At 35.7% G+C, this 26,562-nt stretch overlaps 1 protein-coding gene across 1 annotated transcript; it reads right to left on the reverse strand.

Moving 5' to 3' along the window:
- Positions 1-1,916: 1,916 nt before the first annotated feature.
- HSPA13 (heat shock protein family A (Hsp70) member 13) lies at positions 1,917-13,988 on the reverse strand. The gene is given in 5 exon segments (NM_001132670.1): positions 1,917-5,094; positions 6,458-6,625; positions 9,013-9,226; positions 12,001-12,341; positions 13,933-13,988. Coding segments are annotated over 5 exon segments (1,416 nt in total). The 5' UTR covers positions 13,958-13,988; the 3' UTR covers positions 1,917-4,426.
- Between the last annotated feature and the right edge of the window lie 12,574 nt (positions 13,989-26,562).

Genomic DNA, 26,562 nt, shown 5'->3' on the forward strand with positions numbered 1-26,562 from the left:
AGTGCAGTGATGCAATCTCGGTGATAATCTCGGTGAGTAATCCCAACATTTTGGGAGGCCGAGGCCAGCGGATCACGAGGTCAGGAGATCGAGACCATCCTGGCTACCATGGTGAAACTCTGTCTCTACTAAAAATATAAAAAATTAGCTGGGTGTGGTGGCACACGAATGAGGCAGGAGAATCACTTGAACCCAGGAGGCAGAGGTTACAGCAATACTCCGTCTCAATCAATCAATCAATTAAAAAACCCACATAAAATTGACAGTCACTGAACTTTGTTCATTTCTGTATCTACCATACGTATTAAATCGTTACCACTTTCTATGTGCCAGACACTTACAAAAACCAAGTGAAATAGGTGCTATTGATTTCATTTTGTATTTAAGAAATCTATACATTCTAAACCTGCTTGTTGAAAATGTAAAGGAATAACAAGCATAAATCTCCAATGTTAACATTAGCTGGTAAGTAAGAGGTCTTACATGGATACTATCCAGGTTTGGTAACAGAACAGAAAAGGTACTATGGGATTGTATTCTTTAATGGATAAGGCAGCACAGCACAGGGATTACAAGCATAGACTGGATTTGAATCCCGACTTTCTCACTTAATAGTTGTAATCCTGGGAAAACTGCCTAACATGTCTATGCCTTAATTTCCCTATTTGAAAATGCAGATAATAGTACCTACTCAAATGGTGGCTAGAACTAAACTAAATTGATTAGTATTAGTAAAATTTTTAGAACAGTGCCACAGTAAGAACTCTATTGTCTGCTGTTGTGTAACAAATTAATCCAAAGTACTTTAAAATAACAGAACTTTAAAATAACAGAAATGAATGATAATTCTTTGCCAAAACAAGAATTATGGAAGGCAAACTGTTTATAATTCTTGCCAAAACAAGAATTAAGGTCTCTCATGAGGTGGCATTCAAATAGTCAACTGTGGCTGCATCATCTCAAGACTTACTAAGGCTGGAGGGTTCATTTCAAGAAGGCTGTCTCACATAACTGGAAATTCGTGCCTCCTGTCAGTGGGGGGGTACCTGTCTGCCTCCATGTGGCCTCTTATCTTCTAGGGTGTCTTTCTACACCTGTATTCACCAGAACAGCCTTCTTTACATGGTCTTCTTTATGTGGCAGCTGGGATCCAAAAGAGAAAGCCAGCAAAAGGGTGCATCCAAGAAGGAAGCTGATCTTTTTTAAACCTAATTTCAGAAATGACATCCCAGCACTTCTGCCGTATTATTCATTAGCAGTGAGTCATTATCTCTTGCCCAAATTCAAGAGAATAGGATTACCCAAGGATGTTAATTCCACAAGGTGGGATCATTGGGTCCCACATCAGAGGCTGCCTACCTCAGTGAGGCACTATCTGTTAATTAAGATAAATATGAAGTATTGCTGTATTTCATTTATTTGAGTCTCTCCAAGGTCAAGTCTACCGTCATTACCTAAAGGCTCATCTTAGAAGATTACATTAATCAAATGAGTTTCTTAAAGAAGCAAAACATAATATAGTTTTTTTTTGTCCAAAGACTAATATAAACTTTGTTAGAGAAATATTTATTAACCATCAACCAAAGGAATCCTGTTATGCAGGACTATTTACTAACTAGCTAGATTAGGTTAGCTTAGTTTCTGGCTCCATCATGGTCAGAAACCATGAATTAGTACTCAGAATTCTGAAGATGATACTGTTCATATGCTACAAGAACTGTCTTTTCTAAATTAGAGAAATAAGTGGAAAGCATATAAGCAATAGAAAGGATATAGAGAAATGTACATTTCGGGAAAAACTAGGCAACAGCTACTGAGATTAAGTGCCTAGGCATCAAATCAGTTCCATCCTCATTTTCTTATTTATATGCCTGAAAAGTATACTCCAGACTAGTCCTGAATGAAAAAGTACATAGTTTAAAAAACAAACTGCAAAATGGTATTTATTTACATTAAAACATGAATTGCCTGTATACACACAAATATAAGAGGAACAATCTGTTATGCACAATAACTGTAATATTTAGTACATGTTATACACAGTAGTATCTGTTAAGTCAGTGGTTTGAATGAAAACACAGTACCAAAACATTCCTGATACAAAATAAGTTACTCATTCACATATTCTAAACATACAAGACACTTAATATTTTAAAAGTTACATACTTCAAATAACACTGGCTAAATGTACAACTAAAGTGTATTAAGTTTTTTTTATGAAAAGACTTCAAATTGTTATTCATAAATGATCCCTTTCAGGATGCATTATCTTTTAAATAAATAAACTAAATTGACTTCAAGACTATTTATAAATAGCCCACTAAAATATGATTGAAGACATTCCTTCATTTTATTAAAGGTGTAGCTATATACTAGAGAATATGCTCAACTACTGCCTCCAAATTCCAACACTGTCATTCTAATTTGCAAATAGAAATTATTTAAATTCCAACTTTAGTACATGACATTAGCTGCCTGCCCTATTTTGTCAATTGTTTCCAAAAGCATTAACAGATTAAGAGACTGTCTTGAGCATCTCAAACATTTGAGAAATTCAAGGTTTTTTTTATGTTTTAGGTTAAAGCTGATCCTATATATGGAGATTTTGAGATAAATTGGAACACTTTTAGAAGACCTTCACAAAGAATTTTTCAATTCTAAAATCTATTACAGATTTATATAAAGTCCAAGAGAACATTTGGAATATTTTCATAATGCAGTGAAGGATTCATCTTTGGCATTTCTCCATTTGTTCTAAAATAAGATACTTCAACAAACATTTTATACTTTTCTATCTACTTACTATAGATATTTTCTATACACAAAAGTATTTGATTGAAATTTGTGTTTTAACAGCAATTCCATTGCTAAGAATTTTTTTTTTAGATATGAAAAATATTAGTAACATTCAGCTTTTTAGTATGGAAGCTGAAGTGTTTTGATGTTGTTGAAATGAATTTGCTTAGTTTCCTTTTTCAGTGACTGGCAATTCAACATCCTATCAAATTCAGCAATGGATAAAGCAGAGATACTTTACAGTAAAAAACAAAAAAAGGTGACCAGGATATAATTTTTGAATAATATGAAGCATTCCTCTATTAAGGAAAATATGTATATATATATAATCTGTATCCATATATCTTCAAATACAATGGGTATGACAGAAATCAAACTGTTATATTTTCTTTCTTGGTCCCTGTGGTTTTTCTTAAAGGAAACAAACAACAAAAACAAACAACTCTGCTACAAATGCCGATTTGTAGAAACTTTGCCACAATGGCTTCCACATTAGATTTCCACATTACTTCCAGTATTCACAAATTTTTTGCTCTCAGCACAAACTAACCTAATGTTTGAAAAGAGTCCAAGTGTGATTATTTAAAAATAATAATAGAAAACAATAACACAGCTTTTATAATTGAGCACATTTTCCTCGTTCAAAACTAAATATGAGGAAAAATCTCAGTAAAACAGAACCAAAACCATTTAGTAGCTCAATTCCATGCTATATTCCCCAGGGCTTACTGAAAATATAAACAAAGAAACAAATACAGTAGATAATTGATGCTATTTGCCAATGTTTGCAAAGGTCTTGGATAACAAAAATAAGATAGTAATCATGGCTTTATTATGACATTAACACATTCTATAAATGCAATTACCAATTTTATTCTCTAACTAAACAGAATAATGGAAATCCAAGCAGAGAATGATGTACAGGACATAAAGGAACTAGAATATAAATTGGGTATTTCTACTATATGGTGCTGAAACATTTGAATACCTTTAGAAATAAAATAAATTCATCTATTAAATACATAAAACTCCCGGAGAATGCAGATTACAAGAATATGACACTTAACAGGATACTGAATTTGTGAATGTAAATTTGTTATATAATATGGCAGTTACTGAATATTATGTATGCAGCTTATGCTAATAATACTGCTATCTTCCAACCACTGTAAATACCTGACATCAACACAGTCCTTCAAGTATAGTTCAAATTATTAGTTACATGTGATAATACAAGTAATTACCAGCTCCTGCTAATATAATTTAGTAAGAACTGGGGATCTCATAATTGGCACTACTTAATGTTTATAGAATATAATGTTAAGTGCATATGGTTATCAATCTCCAGAATCCAGAAAATATAGTTATCCATACTCTTGTAAAAGAGTTGTACCTCAATTTTATCATTGTAGAGTATTTGTTAGAATAGGATCTCTCCAAAATCAAATAGGATCAATCTGGTCATGTCTAATCCTAAGACAAAACACTTTGTAAAATTTTCCTGTATCTAAATGTTGCCCTCTAGGTAAATCTGTGATATTTTAGAGACTTTCTTTTGTGGAAGAGGTAATCTGATAAATGGGAAGAGATCATCAGACAAGATCACAAATAATCATTATTTCTCCAGAATTCAGTTGAAGTTGGTTTTTTGTAAATGCTTATTGGGAATTTCTAAAGCACTGACTTGAAGAGGCCAAGAGCCTCCATCAATCCCTGCTTGGATAGCCACTCCCGTTACCACTGCTAGGTCAGGGTCTACAGATGTGTTGGGATCTTTTCCAAAGAACTCTTGAATGACTTGACGGATCCGAGGAATACGAGTGGAGCCCCCAACTAAAACCACCTCATCAATCTCAGTCTTTTCCAGGTGGCCTTCTTTCAATACTTGCTGAATGGGTACGAGTATTTTCTGAAATAGGTCTTCATTAAGGGTATCAAAGAGTTTCCGTGATATTTCTGTTTCAAATAAAACCTGACTTTCTCCACTTTTCTTATCAGAAAGGCCACGTCCAAACCCACTGTTCACACGATGGTCATCTGCTGAGGAAAGTTTGTCTTTTGGCAGTTCAGTGTCACTACTGTGAGGTTCCTTCCTGTCCTGTTCCTCCACCGTTAGTAATACTGACAACTGAGCAGATTGATGAAGAGTCAGATTTAATTTGACCATTTCCACAGATTGTCTCAATCTGTGGATTTCCTCTTTCCTTGAGGGCATGAAGCCATACGTTTGATAGATCTGTTTATATAAGTACTGAAGCAATCTCTGATTGAAGTCCTGCCCTCCAAGTTTATTGTTTCCTGAGTGAAAAATAAAAAAGTTTAATATAGTTATGCATATATGTGTGTTTGTATACACGTATGTTATTACGTATACGTAAAAATTATATTCTGGGAATAACAAATCCCTGTTTCATGTATCATTACAATTTTATTCATACAGAGACTGGTTAAAAATAACTGTGTTACTGGGCATGGTGTCTCACACCTGTAATCCTAGAACTTTGGAAGGCTGAGGTGGGAGGATTGCTTGAGGCCAGGAGTTGAAGACCAGACTGGGTAACATAGCAAGACCCTGCCTCTATAAAATAAATCAATAAATAAAAATTTAAAAAATAATGACTGGGTTAAAGCTATCTTAACCCAAATAAGTACTATTTAAAAACTAGTGCACATCAGGGTCAAAATTTTAAATTATATAAAAGGAAGTATCTCTTCACAATATCAAATAATTTTTCAGTAAATAGAGATTGAGAATACAGATTGGCTTATAAGTAGCTATTTAAAAACACTGAACGTCATTCTCAACAGAAGAAAGTGCTTCTTATAATGAAAAAGTAGGTATTTAATCTCTTTTTTTCCTTTCATTTTTTCTTGCCTGATTAGGACATGAAAAGGTCTTTCTACTTTTCTACCTGAAAACTAGATAAATAATTTCAAAGGAAAAGAGTAATGTAATATAATTTCCTGGTATTTAACTTCATTTGAAAAAGAGAAAAAAAATGCAGAGGTTAGAATACCTATAACTTACAACTCAACGTGTCAAACAGATTGAATCCCTTAAGCTAAATTCGACAAAACAAAAACGTTTAAAAAAGGGTTTAGAATGCATAATCCTATCATTTCCTAGGGAAAAATACAATTAGACTTTCTAAAGACATCTACTTTATAAAACATATTAAATGAAATATACTGATCACCCTTCATTTTAAAGAAATTTTTCTTCCCTCTGTTCCCTTTCTTCACCATCACCATGAAAAGTCCTACTGGCTCCGTGAGCCATAACTGGGTAACTGGCAATGTATTTATGTGACTTATAGGATGCCCAGCATTTTTTGAGATTTAACTTTTTGCTGTAAATATATACAAATGGTGATATAAAATTACAGATACAGAAAATTATCAAAATGAAGTCAAAGAATTCTGGGGGAAAAAAAGGATGCACTTCACATTGGATATGTTAAAGAAAGCACTGCCCAAACCTCTTCAACTCTCCCTGCATTTTTCTGTATTTTTTTTTTTTTTTAGTACAGACGGGGTTTCACCGTGTTAGCCAGGATGGTCTCGATCTCCCCACCTCGTGATCCGCCCGCCTCGGCCTCCCAAAGTGCTGGGATTACAGGCGTGAGCCACTGCGCCCAGCCTCTCCCTGAGTTTTTCTTACCAGACATTGCTCGGGTTAGAAACATCCCTCCTTGTTTATTCAGTAAAGACACGTCTAGAGTTCCTCCGCCCAAGTCTATCACCAAGACGTGGAAGACGTCAGCCTTGTGGAGGCCATAGGCCATAGCTGCCGCTGTGGGTTCATTTATTACCCTCAAAATCTTCAGTCCTGTAAGATTGGTTAAGAGAAGAAAAAACTCATGAGAGGATGCGATAAAGTAATCTCTTCCCACTTACAGCATGTTTGTGTCTTCTGTGACATGAACTCCACCACTGAGTAATAATCAGAGCAGTCACAAACCGAACAGAAGCATGAAATGGGAACAGTAAACATAGGCTCTTCTAAATGGTATCTTTAAAATTATTCTGAAAGATTACAATATAAAGAAATAAAATCCAAGGTTCAGTGGAATAAGTCATTCTACTCTTTATTAATTAACACTTAATTTTCAAAAAGTCTCCCAGCCTTTTCTAACATTCATATTCTACTTTGGAATATATGAGCAATAAAAATTTAATCATTATGCCGAGGTGGGCGGATCACGAGGTCAGTAGATCGAGAGACCATCCTGGCTAATATGGTGAAATCCCGTCTCTACTAAAAATACAAAAAATGAGCCGGGCGTGGTGGCGGTCGCCCGTAGTCCCAGCTACTCGGGAGGCTGAGGCGGGAGAATGGCGTGAACCCAGGAGGCGGAGCTTGCAGTGAGCCGAGATGGCGCCACTGCACTCCAGCCTGGGCAGCAGAGCGAGACCCCGCCTCAAAAAATAAAAAAATAAAAAAATAAAAAATAAAAAATTTAATCATTATATACTATCACTAAGTGCTATGGAAATTAAAGAGGCTTATGTTGAGCAGGTAAAAGATCAGGTTTCTTTGAATGAAATTCCTGCTTTAAACTAAATGCCATACTTATGAGCGGTATGCAAAGTAGTATGCCATTATGTATCAGGAGCTATGACAACATTTAAACTCTAAAGAATTATTCCAGAGATCATAACACCCTTCCCTTCAGCTCTCTGATTTTACCACTTATTCTACTCTGGCCACACTGACCAACTTCCTATCCTCTATGTACCAGCAAATTCCCAGCTTATGGCTGTTGCAGTGGCCACCTCTTCTTCCTACAACACACTTTCTCCATGCCTCTGCATGGTTAACTATTTTGCTTTCTTCAAATATGCTTAAATGTTACTTTCTCAATGAGGTTTGCCTGATCACCCTATTTAAATTCTACAAGTCATCCATCCCCTGACCACCAAAAGCAACCTTGACCCATTAGCCTGCTCTTTTCTTCATAGTAGGTTACTTTCTGATATACATTGTATCAGTGGCTCTCAACAAGGCAGGATTTTACCTCCAGAAGAAATCTGGCAACATATGGAGACATTTTTCATTGTCACCACTTGGTGGAGGAGGGTGCTGCTAGCATCTGGTGAATAGAGGCTAGGGATGCTGTTAAATATTTTGTAGTTCACAGGACAGTCCTCCACAATAAAGAATTATCTGGCCCAAAATATCAGTAATGTAGAGGCTGGAAACATTATTAAATTTACCTTTTATGCTCATTCTGTGTTTCCCTCTGGTAGAATATAAGTTCCATGAGATTTCTTTCTTTTTTTAGCAAGGCCCTCAATATTGGTTCAATGGCATTAAATATTAAATCATTAAATGATCTATCTCAGATTTTACTTAAAAAATTATATTCACCTTAACATTAATGGAATTTAGAAGAAAGAATTCCTCACTGCTAACATGTGTCCATTTTCTCTTTGAGCCTTTGTCCTGTAGCATCTGATTGGTTCTTGTTACATACACATTTTATATTGTGCTATAGAGCTTTCAAAATTATAAACCTGTATAAAAATCTATCTACTTTACCTACTGTGATGGTTAATATTATCATCTTGATTGGATTGATGGATGCAAAGTATTGTTCCTGGGTGTGTCTGTGAGGGTATTGCCAAAGGAGAATAACATTTGAGTCAGTGGACTGGGAGAGGCAGATCCACCCTCAATCTGGGTGGGCACCATCTAATCAGCTGCCAGAGCGTGCCTGGAATAAAAGCAGGCAGAAGAATGTGGGAGGATTAGACTGCCTGAGTCTTCTGGCCTCCATCTTTCTCCCGTGCTGGATGCTTCCTGCCCTTGAACGTCGGACTCTAAGTTCTTTAGCTTTTGGACTCTTGGACCTACACCAGTGGTTTGCCAGGGGCTCTTGGGCCTTCGGCCACAGACTAAAAGCTGCACTGTTGGCTTCCCTACTTTTGAGGTTTTGGGACTCAGACTGGCTTCCTTGCTCCTCAGCTTGCAGCCAGCCTACTGTGGGACTTCAACCTGTAATAGTGTGAGTCAATACACCTTAATAAAATCCCTTTCATATACACATATATACTATCAGTCCTGTCCCTCTAGAGAACCCTAATACACCTACCATATAGTTTGTTTATTTTGACTATGGTTGTGTGGTTTGGGAAGTGGTAAACCTTACTACAGAAGGTTTTCAACCCAACACAATTTTGAGAAAAATGCATCTCAGTCAAGGGTACTGTTACCTGCAAGGTTAGCAGCTTCAATTGTTGAATTTCTCTGTTTTAGATCAAATTCTGCTGGTACAGAAATGACAGCATTGGCAACTGGCATTCCAAGATATGCCTCTGCCATTTCCTTTAACTTCAACAATAGTCGAGAGCCAACATATTCTGGGGACACCGTGATGGTCTCATTACTTGTCACAGAAAATTCAACCATTCCATTTTTGTTTAAAACCTGTGAATAGGATTTGCAAATAAGTAAATAAATAAAAGAGTAAAAGTATACAGACATACATATATGCATAAATACTAGACTTCATGAGAACTTACCCTCCTTATCTTTACAAAATCAAAAAATGCATTTGAAATCTATCTAGTACATTCACCAAGATTAGAACTTGTTAAATGTTATACATTAAAATCTATACAATGAATCCATATTAGTTTTACTTTTTTTTTTTTGAGATGGAGTCTTGCTCTGTTGCCCAGGCTGGAGTGCGGTGGCATGATCTCAGCTCACCACAACCTCCACCTCCTGGGTTCAAGTGATTCTCCTGCCTCAGCTTCCCGAGTGGCTGGGACTACAGGTGCGTGCCACCATGCCTGGCTAATTTTTGTATTTTTAGTAGAGATGGGGTTTCACTATGTTGGCCAGGTTGGTCTTGAACTCCTGACCTTGTGATCCACTCACCTCAGCCTCCCAAAGTGCTGGGATTACAGGTGAAAGCCACTGTGCTTGGCCCACACTAGTTTTTAATAACAGCAGAATAAAATTCATCACCAAGCACGTGACTAGAACACAAAAGATTCTCAATATATTTTTTCTGAATAAAGAAAGAATAAATGATGAAATGTAAGAAATAAAAGTTGCTTATTCAAGTATGTAACTCAGAATCTTTTCCCTTTTTTTCCCAAATTTCTTGTTTCTAAGAGTAATGGATAGCTGAAAGAATTTTCTAGTACATATTAACAAGAATAATTTTAGTACATCATTATGTACTTATCCAAGAATCAAATCTCATTTACATTCTTGTTTCCCATGAAAACACGTATTGTGCATTGGCTCATTATCCCCGATAATGTGGGTGTACATTTAAAAAACTATTTTAACTCTAAAAAATACTATCCTAGTTTTACCAAGGTTCTATTAATATAAATAAAAAAGAGAATTAATCTAAGAAATTATAAGAATGTTTTCTCACTTTAGGCCTCATAGTTAGGTTTCCATCATGAAAAACTGACCTTCCAAAAAGTACTTCACTAGTCTGGGGAAAACATAAAGAAGCTACATGGACAATATCAAACTAAGATACAAATATACCAGAACCATCAGTGCCCACATGAAACAAAAACAACAAAACAATCAGATCACTTAGAAACATTAAGTAGTTTTTGGGTCAATAAGTAATGTACCCAAAGCTGTAATTCAGAGGGCATATATAGCTTTAGATGATTTTTTCATTAAAGATTGTAAGTCAATAAAGAATCCCAAAAAAGAAGTCAAAAAACAACAAAGTAATAAACCTAAGAAATGCAGGGAGCAATTTTTTTTCTTTGAAAACAGATGAAAAATTAGAAAATTTTTATGGCTAGGTTTATTCAATAAGCAGCACTGATACAACTATCTATTTTGAAACTAATTAATGGCCGGCATGGTGAAATCCCGTATCTACTAAAAATACAAAAATTAGCCAGGCGTGGTGGCACACGCCTGTAATCCTAGCTTGGGAGGCTGAGGGAGGAGAATCACTTGAACCTGGGAGGCAGAGGTTGCAGTGAGCCGAGATCACGCCATTGCATTCCAGCCTGAGACATAGAATGAGACTGTCTCAAAAAAAAAAAAAACTAATTCATTTAGAATTTCACTTCATAACGTCCAAGAAAAACTCCACATGGAAAAAAGCTTTCAATGTTTAAAAGAGAGAAAAAAAAAGCAGCAAAATCCAAATCCAAATACTCACATAAACGTAGTAAGAGGGAAAAAAAAGTACCAGTGGATAGGATGGGATAGGCTACAGTAAACATAAGAGTGTAAAATCAAAAACTTAAAACTTTGACATCCAGCTCAAAAACATCAGTGAAAAAAAAAGGTAAGGAAAAGATAACAAAAACATATGATGAAGGTCTTTTATAGCTCACTAAGGAAAAGAAAAACACACCAAAACAAAAAAAGACAAAGAACAAAAAATGGACCACAAAAGAAAATTAAAACATCAATAAAATTCTAAAAATTCTGATCTCACTAAAAAAACAAAAGAAATAAAAATTAATACAGGATACTATTTTTCACTTATCTGACTGTTAAAGATTAAAAAAATAACTAGTGAAGATACAGCCACTCTAAAAAATTATGGTTAAGAGCATATAACCTTTCTGGTGAGCAAACCGGAAAAATAAATCAAAAGCCTTAAAAACGTACACATTTGACCTATCAATTTGACTTCTAGCATTTAAGTTAGGAAACTTTCAGAGAAGTGTACAAAGATAAGTGTGTAAGGATATTACCTGAATCTCCAACATTAGTGAAAAACCACAAAAAAGTACACTGATAGAGACTAGTCTAATTAATAATGGAATAGTCATTCCACAAAATCATTAAATATAATGACATGACCCTACTAATTATCCATGACATATGAAATAGCAAAAAATAGCAACCTGGTATGTTCTCTTTATATGTATACCAATATGTACACATACACACACAGAATATCTATCTATGGTACACAGGGCTTCATCAACCTTCCTGCTACCTTGAAAGAGCTAAGCAAGACATGCTGAGGATGGGACAGCAAGAAAATGGCAAGGCCTTAAGTACCTGTTAGCATCATGGAGTCAGTGATAACTGATCCTAGAGCTGCTGTGGAATTTCTTGTTATGTGAGATTAACAGAACTTTCATGTATTAATAGATAAAACTAGATGAGACAGAATGTTTTGTGACATGAAGCCAAAGCATTAACTAAAAGAGTACACTAAAATTAATATAGATTTTAGATTAATCACTTACTTTAAATGGGTATCTGCCAATTTCAGCCTCCAGCTCTTCTGGGGTAAAAATCTTGCCTATGAATCTTTTGGCATCATATATTGTGTTTTGAGGATTTGAATCTGCCAGCTCTACGCTTTCATATCCCACATATACATCACTGTCAGTAAAAGACACCATGCTGGGTATGCTGATATGCCCATTTTCATCTGGAATCACCTTTACTTTTCCTGTGCCAGGAAAAAACACCCCAACAGAACAATAGGTGGTGCCAAGATCAATACCAATCACTTTAGGAGTAGGCAATGGTAAATACTGTTGTGCCAAATAGCCGGCCAACAGGAGAGTCAAAACAGCCGATCCTGAAATACAGAAAAATTAAAAGATGTATTTTATCAAACTAGTACAATGTACTAAATTACTGTAGCAAAGTCCCTTTAATATTACTCGTTGAAACAAGGCTAAAAAGGACAAATTTCAAAATTTTTTATAGGACTACTGATAACACTCCTCTCAGACAGTAAGTTTTTCAAAATGTAAACTGGTTATAATAAAATTTAAAATGAAGTAAACACAAACAACAAAAAACCCTATAACTGTATGTTTGTGTCATTCTCTAATAAATGTAATAAAATGTAAAAATATTTCAATAATATTTGTGCAGATGCTGACAAGAAACAACATTTATCTGGAGCAAAAGCCAGATATAATCTAATATTCTTGATCAATTGATATTTAGATTTTACAGCTTTATAAAAAGCTTCGATTATCATTTTTTTAAAAGCTCCATTATTAAAATTCTCACAAGAAAAACTTTATTATTTTATAAGGCTAAAATTCTCTCCTCGTATCTCACCTCCTTTTCCCTTTCAAAAGGATGAAATGGATAAATGGGATAAAATGACTTTGAAAGTTCCTTAGATATGAAACTGTCACTTCATAACAGAACACAGTTAACTTTTTATGTATTTAAGTATGAACTAGGGACATCCTTCTTGCAGTGGTAATATTTAGGGGAGAAGAAGCATAAAGGTGGGCAACCCTGATGGCAACATCTATGAAAACTTCTTGAAGACAAGTTTCGTTCACTGTTGTATCCTCCAGACCAGGAATAGCAGATGCCCAACAAATACTAATTTAAAAAAAAAGAAAAAAGAAAAAAGAGTAGGAACAAATGCCACGCAGATTGTAAACATAAGCGAAGAAAGATGCCCCTTTAGTTTTTAATGAATCTCGTATTTGGTATCAGGAGGCTGTGTTATACACCTGTGTCCACTCATATTACATATGACCCAAAACGTGAATTTTCAGGGCTCTGTGTTACTAATTGTTAGCTCATCCTCATCAACACATAACTCAAAGAAATAAAACCAAGTGCGAATCCCACTTTCCCCTTCCAGCTACAGGCAACATTTCAGAAGCATTTCATCACCTTGGAGACGCGGGGTGGGTGTGTGTGTGGGTGGGGGATAGGTAATTCCAAACCCGATTTGATGGAAAAAGCATCGATAGAGCTATACATCAGAGTCCTGAATCCCTCCAAATTCAGCATCCCTGAGCCGACAGATCCGGATGTAGCTCCTCCCCCTTCCTCCACAAAGGGGTCCTGGAGGTGCACGTTCTCGCAGCCTTCCATAGCTTGCCCCAATTCAACAGGCAATTCAAAAACCTAGGTGCTGTTGAAAGGAATGCCTCCCTAAGCCTGATGTCCCTGGGATGGACACAGCTGGTCGCCGTCTATCCTATCTTGGCCTGCAGGGGCCGGGGCCCTCCTAGAGGCGTCCCCGCCCCCATCCACTCCGAACAGCCGAAAACCGCCTCTAAGTCACCTTTCTGACTCCCCTTCCGCTGCTCCAGCTAGATCCAGGAGGTGAGTCAACCACCCCTGCCCACTCTGGCATCCTCAGATCGCCTCTACGCCCGCAAGAGCAACAAGGACCCCCGGGAACCCACCTAAGATCGTCATCTCTCTGGCCATCACAGTCCCGCCGAACAGGCTTGTGATGACTGTACCAGACGTGAGGCACCGCCCCCACTCCGCCCGGCAGTCCCGCAGCCCCCTGGGAAATGTAGTCCGCTTGCTCTGAGGCAATCGGAGAAGCTATCGCTGTGACCGAAGGAAGGACTTCATCTACCGTGAGGGCGCGGGGCAAGGAGCCTCCATTCAACCGCTGCCAGTGACGACTGAGTCCCCCTTCCACGCAACGGCCGGCAGGACCAGTCAGACTGAGGGGGAGGAGCGCCCTGGCGAGAGACTGGCGTTTTATAATCAAACCTGTGATACCGCGATCCTACTTGAGGGAAAACAGGCTATCTCTTTAGCCCCGCCCCACGCTTTGCATTCTGGGAAGCGGAGTTCCAGCTTTTCTCTTTCTGCGGCAGGGAATGAAAGGGAGGGTGAGAACCGTTAGTTATTTCTTTCTTTGGTTGCGCCCCTGATCAGGTCCAGGATTCGAATTTGTGTTCTTTCGTTTTAATTCCTTTTAAATCGCGTTCGTTTGCCTGAGATCTAGCTTCTAGATGGCGTTCCTATAGCCTCCCGGAGCCCCAGCCATCCTCCGTAGAAGGGTCCCTGCCGCAGTGCGGTTCCCGAGGGAAGTAGGCTCTGGCGTCCGTGCTCGCCACGCTGGGAGCAGCCCTGAAACTCCAGTGACCCTCAGCCCTCTGCCTTTGTTTTGGGATAAATGAATTCAAGCATTCTTCAGTCAATTCGATTTATCCAAGGGATCAGGGACACATTTTCTCTATTGCCAGCACTGACGTGGGTCATTAAAAACAAAACAAAAACAAAAAACGAAATTAAAAAGAAAACCCTTAGCTCTCTCTTCAAGTAAGTCTTAAGTGGCTAAAATTGACCTTATGGACAAGTCCTGTAACGTGACAGCCATTTTAGGACGCTTGTGACATGCTGTTCAGGTTCTAGTCTGAAGTAGGATTTTTCTCGCATCTTGGTCACTGGTAGCACTTAATGGCTCCTCTGAGAGTGGTTTTGTCATTTTTGCTGTTAGAGTTCACGATGACTAAGATCCTGGAGAACTGAATCCATTTTCTCAGCTTAGATATAAGTCAAACCATCCCTGTTGACAACACGTCAGCCTGCTGTGGGAATACATCGCTGTTTATTTCTATCTGACTTATCAATGTGAATATTGATTATGGAAGCTGAATTCTGGTTGATAGGGATCTATTGTAATGGTCTCTCTACTTTTACGCATTTTTAAGTATTTCATAATGCGAAATATAAAAAATAGTGAGTGCTGTTCAATACGATTCTTGTGAGGAGTGAAGAATTCAAGCACTTAGTTCTTAAGTATTACTTGTAATGGGCAATGGGCTGGAGGTGTTCCAGGTAGAGGCAACTGAATTACCAAGAGCATAGAAGCAAGAGATCATCTATTCCATAGATTAGAAAATGGTGGATCATAAAGCATGAGGTAGAATTCTGAGAGACAGAACTAGAGACTTAAACCAGATTAAGATTAGCCGTCTGTGGCAAGCACTGGTCATTGGGATTCTCCCTGCCACTCACTCCTTTCTCCTTGCTAACAAGATCCTGATTTGTTCAAGAAGCAGGTGAAGATTATGTGATCTCAGAGTAGAAGGCCTTTAGAATTAAGATTGAACTAAATAGGTTGTATTCATTTTCTATTTTTGCCTTAACAAATTACCACAAATTTAGTGTCTTAAACCAACTCAAATCTATTATTTTTACCGTTCGGTATATCAGAAATTTGGTATGGGTCTCACTTAACTAAAAGCAAGTTGTTAGCAAAGCTGCATTCCTTTCTGGATGTTCTAAGGGAGAATCAGTTTCCTGCTAATTTGAGTTATTGGCAGAATTCATTTTCTTGCAGTTGTAGGGTTCAGATCTTCATTTTCTTGCTGGCTGTAACCTGAGAGCTGTTTCCAGTTTCTGAGGCCATACACATACATTAGCTCAGAGACCCTCTTTCTCCATCTTCAAAGCCAGCAACAGTGGGTCAGGTCCTTCACAGAGGACATCTTTTTGCATCGCTCTTCCAAATTTTAGAGTCACGTGTTTGCATTGGACCTATCTGGACAACTCAACGTTATCTCCATTTCAAACCCTGTAAACTTATCATATCTGCAAAGTCCGTTTTGCCATGTAAGGTAACTATTCACAAGTTCTAACAGTTTGAGGAGGCCTTTATTATGCCTACTAAAATGGTTCTGTGGCCCCTCAGATTCACATCTGTCCACATACAAAATGCAACATCCGCCAAAGTCCCATCCCATTATAGCATGAACTCAAAGTCCAGAAAGTTCATCTATACTTCATCAGTTCAAAAGTCTCACATCTCATTATCTAAATCAACTAAATGGGGTAGTAACTGATAACACTTATCCCTTCTTGTTTGTTTACAATCAGAGGAACAATGAAATACTTAGATAAGAATGCTGGTGAGACTATTCCAGTAATGTTATAAAGAACAGAAAAGTCAAGGTATTGGGGTTGGGAAGTAATCATTGTTATCATTCTCCAATAGTGACCAATTAATTTGTTGTTTTTACAGTTATTGTTTGGTGTTTTATGTTACAATCCATTGCAATTATTATCCTTCTTGATACTTAGATTGCTTTAATTTTGGCCGATGGCAGCCTCTTCAAAATTCACTCATGAATGCTTTTGACACAATCGCTTTACTTACTGCCTTGCTACCTGCTCTAAAAAGATATCTAGGATCCTCTTATTTGTTTTTTTGTTTTGTTTCATACTTATAATTAACTGTATGTCTAAGGAACCCTACTTTCTTTTATTAAGAAAGTGTGGTATCTGGAGACCATAATTTGTATGCCAGGGGGTTACTATTTTAAGGGTGCCAGTTCTTTTTATATCTTTGAATTCAGTGAAATATCAAATAAAAAGCCAGCAGGATATTTTATGACTTGATAAAATGACAATAAAATTTATTTGGAATATTTAAGATAAGAATTTAATGGGTATATAATCCTTGCACATGTTAAGTGACAAAACTACAAACTTAATACTACAGAGGAAACAGAAAATGGACTTTAGGCTTAGCAGCAGCGCATGCTTGTAGTCCCAGCTACTCGGGAGACTGAGGTGGAAGGAACAACTGAGCCCAGGATTTTGAATCCAGCCTAGGCAGCATAGCGAGAACCCTATTGCAAAAAACTAAATAAAAGAAAAAAAAAATAAAACAGACCTAAGAAGAAAGTGGCAATCTCTTCAAAATAAATGAAAGCTATATTATTCAACAAATGTAACAGGGCAATTGGCTATTTATAACTTTGAAAGTAAAAAGGGATGTTATACCTTAACATCAAAATAAATATAAATAGATAAAATGTTTAATTAAAAAACTACAAGTAGTTATATTCATTAACTTAGGGGTAGGAGAAGTCTTTGAAATTAAGACTTAAAACCTAGAAACAAATAAGGCAAAACTAAACTGAACAGATAAATTTGATTATGTAGAATTTAAGATTATCTAGCAGGCAGAATTACCTATATGAATTTATATGAAGTCAAAAGACAAATGACAAACTGAAGAAATACTAAACATACATGATGTACAAGAGATTTAATTCCTTACTTTATGGAGAATTCCTTCAGAGTATAAAGATGTACAACTCAATTGAAAAATAAGAAAGGACATAGACAATAGAAAATAAAATAAAAATAACCAACAAACATGAAAATAAATTCTACGTTAGTCACATTTAAATAAACATAAATCAGAAAAATAACATGTCATTTCTACCTATCTGTAATCAGTTGAATTGTGGCCCCCTCCAAAAAAGATATGCTGGAGTGCTAAACCCCTGTACCTCAGAATGTGACCTTATTTGGAAATAAAGTTGTTGGACATATAATCAAATAATATGAGGTCACACAGAAATAGGGTGGTCTGTTAATCCAATATTACTGGTATCCTTATAAGAAAAGGGCCATATAAAGGCACAGAAACACAAGGAGAATGCTATGGGATGACCAAGGAAGTGATTAGAGTTATGTAGCTACAAGCCAATGAACGTCAAAGATTGTCAACAAACCAGCAGAGCTATGAAGAGTCAATAAAGGATTCCTCTGCATGTTTTAGAGGGAACATGCCCAACTCATATTTTGATTTTGGACTTCTAATCTCCAAAACTATGAGACAATAACATTTTGTTGTTTTAAAGCCATGCAGTTTGTGATAATTTGTTATGGCAGCCCTAGGAAACTATATACTATCTTACCGGAAAAATATTTAAATAATGATAAGCAGTGCTAGTGAATGTGTCTGTTGCTCATGATAGACCTGTTTGTGGAGTAAATTTTGAAAGGGTAATATTGTTTAAAATGCAGGGCACATAGACTTACATTTACAGCCATAATTATAATGAATAGAATTATCCTTTCTCCACAGAGAAAGAGATGGAAAACAGCACAAAATTAGATGAAATAATAGTTTCAGACTTTGGAGAATAGGCAGAGAAACACTGTGATCCCTGAGAAAAAAAGAGATAAACCACATAAAGTCTATAGTCATCCTGTATTTTTATCGAGAAACACACATGCAAGACCACAGTGTAGACGAAAGTCCCAAGTAGAGTATATGGCCTTGCCTTGTATAGAAGACACATACCAGAGTTCAGGAGTTTTGGAAGGAGGCTGAAGTTGCAGCAAAGGGCTCTGAAGAGGTAAGCGCTATACAGAACACCAGAAATCCCCAAGATATTGGTATACCTTTACTTCACACCATATACAAAAATTAACTTGAAATTAGTCATAGATCTAAATGTAAGACCTCAAAGCTCAAACTACAAATTTGTGGGAAAAAGCATGGGAGAAGATATTTGTGATCTTCTTGTAGGTAAAGATTCCCTACATGTGAAATAGAAAGCATGAAATTTACAAAAGTTGATAAATAGAATGTCATTAACATTAAAAATTTCTATTCTTACATACCATCAAGAAATGAAAAGTCAACTCACGAACTGAGAAAATATAGTACATATATCTAACAAAAGACTTGCATCTAGAGTTTATGAGTAACTCTTACAACTAAATAATAATATAACAGAAAATACCTAGTTAAAATTTGGTTGTAAGATTGTAATAGACATTTCATAAAAGAAAATATACTAATAGCCAATAACACATGGTAAGATACTTAACACTGGGGACAAACAAAATCACTACACATCCACTACAATGGCTAAAATTTAAAGGTTGATTCGCTAAGTGTTGACATAGATAGGAAACAGCTGGAATTCTTATACATCACCAGCAATATTATAAAATGGTACCTTAACTTTGCAAAAACAGTTTGACAGTTTCTTATGTTGTTAAACATATCCTTACCATATGACTCAGCAATTTTACTTGGTATTTAACCAAAAAAGAAAACCATATCAAAAAAAATTGTGCAAGGATGTATGTAGCAGTTTTTCTGTTTTTCTTGCAATAGCCAGAAACTAAATCATAGATCCACTAACAGTTGAGTGAATAAATAGTTTTACTGTACAATTGTGCATGAGAAGTATTAAAATGTGTCCACATACTGACTTATACATGAATGATTTGGGAATCTGTGTTCATAATGTTCTCCAAACAGAAGCAATACAAATTCAGCAGGTAAATAGAGATGCCAATTATGGTATATCCATATAACAGAATACTACTCAGCAACAGAAAGAAATTGTTGATAAATACAATAACATTATGATGAGCTAAGCAAAAGAACCCAGGCACAGAAGAATTTCTACTCTGTGATTAAATGTATAGGAAATTCTAGAAAAGAAATACCTAATACACAGTGAAAGAAAGCAGGGCAGTGATAGCTGAGATGCAAGGAGGTGATTGACTGGGAAGGGGCACAAGGGAAGTTTTTACAATGATGCAAATGTTCTACATCTTAACTGTGGTAGTGGTTACATGGATATACATCTATGTCTCTCTATATAGATATCTCCTTGTGTAACTACTTATGTATATAAATATATCTCTGTCAAACTCATTAGATTGTACAGTTAAAATGGATGAATTTTATTTTATGTAAATTATACTTCAATAAAGTTATTTTGAAAAATAAAATTTTCTATACCTGAGAACTATGAAGAAGAGCACCAGAAATTCCAAGTATTCTACTGCTGGGAATGTATAGATATTCTTATGAAAGTACACATCTTAATTGCTCATGGCAGGACTCTTTCCCAAAAAATAATTGGAAATGACCTAATCAACCATTTATGGCTCTGTCAAACAGTGGAGTTATAAAAAAAAAGAAATTCATTTGTATTGTTGTATTTCTAAAAAGTGTTTCTAAACCGTGTTGTTAAGTAAAATCAATCAAGGTTTGGAGCACGTATTAATTAATTACACATTAATACTACTTTGAGTGGATAGCCTAAACAATATGTGCTAATAGCATAAACATTTTATGTCCACTTTAATTTAATTTAAACTTTAACTTATTACTGTCTTTACTATATTTTCTTATTTCTATTATCTTTTCATCTTTGAACCATTGGTTATTTAGAAGTGTGCTTCCCAATTTCCAAACATTTGGTGATTTTCTAATTACCTTTTTGTTATGATTTCTAGTATAATTATACTGTGGTTGGACAACATATTCTGTATGATTTTAATCCTTTGAAATATATTCACACTTGCTTTATCATCTAGAATATATTCCATATCTATGTGAAAAATGTGTGTTCTGCCATTTCTGGGTGTAGTATTTTGGAACTATCATTTAGATGTATTTTAAAGCTTCTGTATCCTAGTTTTGTTATTATTATTGTTCTAAATGCTTTATCTGTCATTGAGAGTTGTATGTTAAAACATCCATCTATGATTGTGGATTTTCCCAATTGATGTGTGTGTGTGTGTCTGTGTGTGTATGTGCTCTGTTTTTAGGCAAATACAAATTTAAGATTATAATTATTTTATTAGCATGAAATATTCCTTTTTTATATTTAATAATACATTTTGTTTTAGAGACTACTTTGTCCTAGGATCAGAACAGAACTACGTAGCAAAATTTAAGGTGATGCCTATTCTCTGATACCGACTCTGCAGTTGTAGGACCCTGAGAGTAAGCTCCCCCTTAAATTTTGTGCCCAAATGCCTCATCCTGTAAGAGGCATTCACTCTCATGGCAGTTGCGCTTGCTTTCCTTGCCCTTGTTCCAGTCCTGATTTGTCTGATATTAATAGAGTAACTCCAGCTTTCTTTTGTTAGTATAAGTACATTTTCCCTATCCTTTATCTCTTCACCCATTTATCTCCTTATATTTAACATGTTTATTGTATGGAAGTTAAATGATGTGTACACATACACATAGAGCGTGGAATAATAGACACTGAAAACTCGAAAGGGTGAGAGGGTGGGGTATGTGAGCGATGAGAAATCACTTAATGGGTACAATGTATGATATCGAATGATGGTTACACTAAAAGCCTAGACTTTACCACTATGCAATATATCCATGTAACAAAATTACACTTGTACCCCTTACATTTATACAGATATATTTTTTAAAATAGTGTCTCTTGTAAATAGTATATAGTTGGGCTTATGTTTTAATGCAGTTGGATAATATGTCTTTTATTTGCGATCTTTAGTCAATTTACATTAACTATAGCTATGGATATAGATCAATGCATGGATTTAGGTCTATCATCTTCCTTTATTAAAAAAGTGTCATTTTTTTACTTCTTTCCTGCTTTCTTTTAGATCACTCAGTATTTTTTATTCCATTTTATATCTTTTATTTTTTCAGTTAAAAATCTTTTCCTTTTTTTCTTTAGTGGTTATCGTAGTGATTTAAACATATATCTTTGACTTATTACATTTAGTCCTTTTATCATGTCTAGAAGAATGCAAAACTCTCACAGCACTTTTACTTATCACTCCCTACCTTGAACATTTATTGTTATATGTTGAACATGTACTATGTTATACACCCTACAAGTAATAATTGTTACTATTGTTTTTGTTTGTTTGTTTTGTTTTTTTTGAGACGGAGTCTCGCTCTGTCGCCCAGGCTGGAGTGCAGTGGCGCGATCTCAGCTCACTGCAAGCTCCGCCCCCCGGGTTCACGCCATTCTCCTGCCTCAGCCTCTCCAAGTAGCTGGGACTACAGGCACCCACCACCACGCCTGGCTAATTTTTTGTATTTTTGGTAGAGATGGGGTTTCACCGTGTTAGCCAGGGTGGCCTCGCTCTCCTGACCTCGTGATCTGCCCGCCTCGGCCTCCCAAAGTGCTGGGATTACAGGCGTGAGCCACCGCACCCGGCCAACTATTGTTTTAAAGACATCAATATTTTCCAAATTTTCTCACATATTTAACTTTTCTAGTTTTCTTCATTTCTTTCATGTTTTCATTTTCGACCATTTTCCGTCAGCTTGAAAAATTTCATTAATATTTTTTGTAGTGCTGGTTTGTTGGCAACAACATTTTTTGAGGAGGGGCTAAAATATCTTTATATCATCTTCACTTTTGAAAAATATTTTCTTTAGATACAGGATTTGGGTTGGCAGTTTTAATTTCTTCCCTCTTTTTCTTTTATCACTTTAAAGATGCCATTCCATTGCTTTTGTCTGGTAAAATTATCCATAAATCTCATTCTTGCTTTTTGAATAAGATGTGCCTTTTTTCTATGCCTGGTTTAAAAATCTGTTTCTCCCTTTTTTTTTTTTTTTTTTTTTTTGAGAAGTTTAAATACGTTTTGCCAAATATGGTTAATTTGTATCTGTCTCTTTTGAGGCTGACTGGGATTCTTGGATCTCTGGTTGTTCCCTTCATCAGATTTGGAAAAATCCTCATCCATAGCTCTTCAAATATTGTCTCTGTCCCTTTTTTCTTTTTCTGAGATTTCAATTGCGCATGTATTTGCCCATGTACTATATTAATTTTTGCCCTATATTTGTTAATACTTAGTTCTTTTCTTTCCATTTCTTTTCTGTCTGCAAGTTGAATTTTTTTCTGTCTCTATGTTCACTAATAATTACTGTGTCTAGTCAGCTATTAAACACATTCTAGAGTTTTTAATTCATGTATTTTATATTTTTCAGTTCTAGAATGTTTTATTTGATTTTTATGTTGATTCTAATTATACGTTAAAATTCTGTCTTTTCTTTCATTCCGCTCATCATTTATTCTCTTTTATTTAAATTTATTCGTGAGTTATTTTAAAACTTTTATCTATTTAGTCCAATGGTATCCATAGCTAGGGAGAAGAGGAAGTGTCCTTATATCATCTGATTTTTTTTCATTTTCTTCTGTTACGTTTTCCAGTTTATTCGGATGCCTCGTTTCTATACATGTTAGAACTATAGAGAGAGAGAGGTTGATGTTACTTTCCTCTCAGACAAGATTTTCCCTTTTCTGTCATGCAGGTAGACGGAGAACGAATCATCTCAGTACAACTGGGAATTTAGCCACATAGGGGTTGGATTCCACTGCAAGTAAAAAGTTAGTCCTTCTCTAAAGTACAGACATGCCCTGTGTTTGTTGCAGACCCCTCCCTCTAAAGGGACTTTATCTCTTAAGCATTGCAAGAAACAGGAGTTCCTTCTCTGCTTTGCACCACCTTAGCACTCATGTTTGGGGCTCCTTTAGATTCCACTGCCAGTGTCCACCTAAAACTCTGAGGGTTTCTGTTTCTCCTAGAGGAGTTCTTTGCTTAAGTCAAGCTTAATCTTTACTATGTGCACAGATTTGGCAAATGCTGCCATGAAGAAAACTGTTGGTCTTATCTTTCCCAAGAAATATTCCATCTCTGGAAACAGTTCATTTAGTCCTCTTTGCATCCTCCCTCCTTCGATGTCTTACAAACTTGACTTTGGGATGTATGCATTTTTTTCTATTTGTCGAAGTGGGAGTTATAACTTGTACCCTGCCTTCTTCATTCCACTCAGAGGTTAAAATAGACCAAAATTTTAATGAGTTTATTACCTTTTATTGGTCCTGACTGGTACAAATACTGATAAAAAGGATTTTAAGATCACATTCATACTTTTGGGGAATGAGAGCCACAATTAATTAACAATATCTGCCATGAGATTGGATGCAAGAGTATGGCACTCATACTGTTCCTACTTCTGTCTAATTACACTATTTACTTCTATGTGCAAAAATCTTTGGTCACCTGGTGGACGTGCCCAAGACACAGAGAAGAAGAAGAAGTAAACAGGGAAGTACAACACAGACTCTGAATTGGGGCATCATGGAAGGAGCTTTGTCGTCTTGTTCTTTGCTATATATTCACTTCCTACAACAGTGCTAAATACCTTGTGAATGCTTAAATATATTAACTGAATGCATAAATGAAAAGAGTAAATAAAGAGTGTATATGAAAGTATGTAGATAAAATTCTTCACTAAGCCTTGGAGATCTAGCTGCTTAAGGACTAAGACCATATCTAGCTCCTTTTAGTATTTCCACAGCATGCCATGGAGATACATGTTTCTGATTATATATGATACATGGAAATTATATGTTGTTGAATGAGTGATTGAGTAAATGTGTACTAGGGCAGCTAACCATAAATATTTCTACTATTGCTAAAATGACTGGATTTATCCATTCATTCTTAGAGTTTATACTGATTTCTTATATTGTATCAAATACCGTAACTGAGGGCAATGTTTACTCAAACTAATAGCACCATTCAAATTTATGCAAACAATAAGACTATATCTTTAAAATGTTTTCACTAAAAGCTGCATAGTGTATTCAACAACTTAATAGAATAATTTTACTATCTTTTTTCTTGCTTAATGGCCATTTGTGCCTTCTGACATGCTGCTAGCCATTCAAAGGTCACACTACCTTGAAGTTGAAGATCAAAACAAATGTTAAGACTCATAAAAGACAAATCACTTCTTTCTGGACAGGTGATTATTAATAATTAATTAGCATTTAAACATGTATTATTTAAGTTCTTTTTAAGTTATAAAGTCTATGACTTGCTAAACAGTTTATGTAAATAATGAATAAAACATAAAATAATAATAGTTACCATTTATTTAATTCCATAATAACTGATTTGTGTGTATTATAAGCTTTCTTTCTGAAAGCAGAGTTTGGAGGTAGGTTCATAACTTCCTACAAACAGAAAACTGAGATTTAGAGTGTTAGCTAGGGAAGAATTTAAAACTAGATCTGTCTTATTAAAAAAACAATCTATGTTCTTGTCTTAGTCAGCTTGGGCCTCCATAACAAAATACAATGGACTGTTGGCTTCAAAAACTGAAAACTTATTTTCCTTATTTTCTCACAGTTTGGTGGCTGGTGGATCAGAGATCAAGGTGCTGGCCAAATGTGTTTTTTTTTTTTTTTTTTTTTTGAGGATTCTCTTCCTGGCTCACAAGCAGCTGCTTTCCTTGTCATTGATGACTTGATATAGAGGGGGAGAGGGAGAGAGAGCAAAGTGTGTGTTTGTGTGTGTGTCTCTGTGTGTGTTTATGTTAGAGAGAGAGAGAGACAGAGAGAGATCTTACACTTTTTATAAGGTCACAGTCTTGTGGTATTAGTACCTCATTTTTATGACCTCATTTAACCTTAATTACCTCCTAGAGCCTTTATCGCCAGATTCAGTTGCATTTCACATCGAGGGTTTGGGCTTCGACATATAAATTCTGGGGAACACAATTCAGTCCACAGCAATTCTTAAGCACTATAATATACTTTTTTAATTTTTAAATAAAGATGGAATTATTTAATATGTTATCTTTCAGTTGCCTTCTGGGTGTGATTTACATTGTGACATATATAATACTAACTCCCTGAAAAACTCACTGACACATATCTGTTGAATTAAGGAGTGAATCCCATCCCTAGAAAGAACAAGTTTATGATAATGCAGATGTGTGTTCTTGTATGATTTTCATTTTTTTTTTTGGTCTCCAAAGTATAAATTATGCACTATTTCCAATGCAAATGATACCCTTTAAGTTTTCTTTCTAGCAACTCTAGAATTCAGAGAATAAGCCTAAACTCAGCTTTGGTTTCCTAGACTTAATTATGTCTTAAATATGAGACTTCAGTAGTCTAATTCTCTTTGCATCTTCATTGTTCCTCAGTCCACCAAAACAATATTTAGCCTCAGCAAGATCTTTAGATTTTGGATATGACTTTAGAATATATAAGTAATACGATCCCAATGGCTAAAATTATTTTTCAAAGCTGGACTAGTACGGAATTACAATGGATTATAGAATATGGAAATGTATCAGCTTTCAGGTGGTTTTCTCTTTTCAACAAAGAAAGCCTTAATAACAATGGTATTTTCAAAGAACTTACTTAGTTTTTCTGAACACAATGCTATGGCCTTACATTTTTGCCTGATATGATGAAATTCAATAACATCACAAAATAAAAGAGTTTTCTAGATTCACCTCCATACAGGTTGGAGACAAAGGAAAGAAGGGAAATTATGTCAAGATGTTCACAGTCTTTTTGTCCTAATCAAATGATCTGATTCAAATGTTTTTACAGTAACATATCTGACATTTTGGTAATAGGTGTTGAAGTGCTTGGCTAAATTTAGAGCAAATTAACTATACTATATACATCAATATTCTTTTGATTCAAATTGGGAGG

Source organism: Pongo abelii, chromosome 22 (genome assembly GCF_028885655.2).
Source record: "Pongo abelii isolate AG06213 chromosome 22, NHGRI_mPonAbe1-v2.0_pri, whole genome shotgun sequence".
Classification (NCBI taxonomy): domain Eukaryota; kingdom Metazoa; phylum Chordata; class Mammalia; order Primates; family Hominidae; genus Pongo; species Pongo abelii.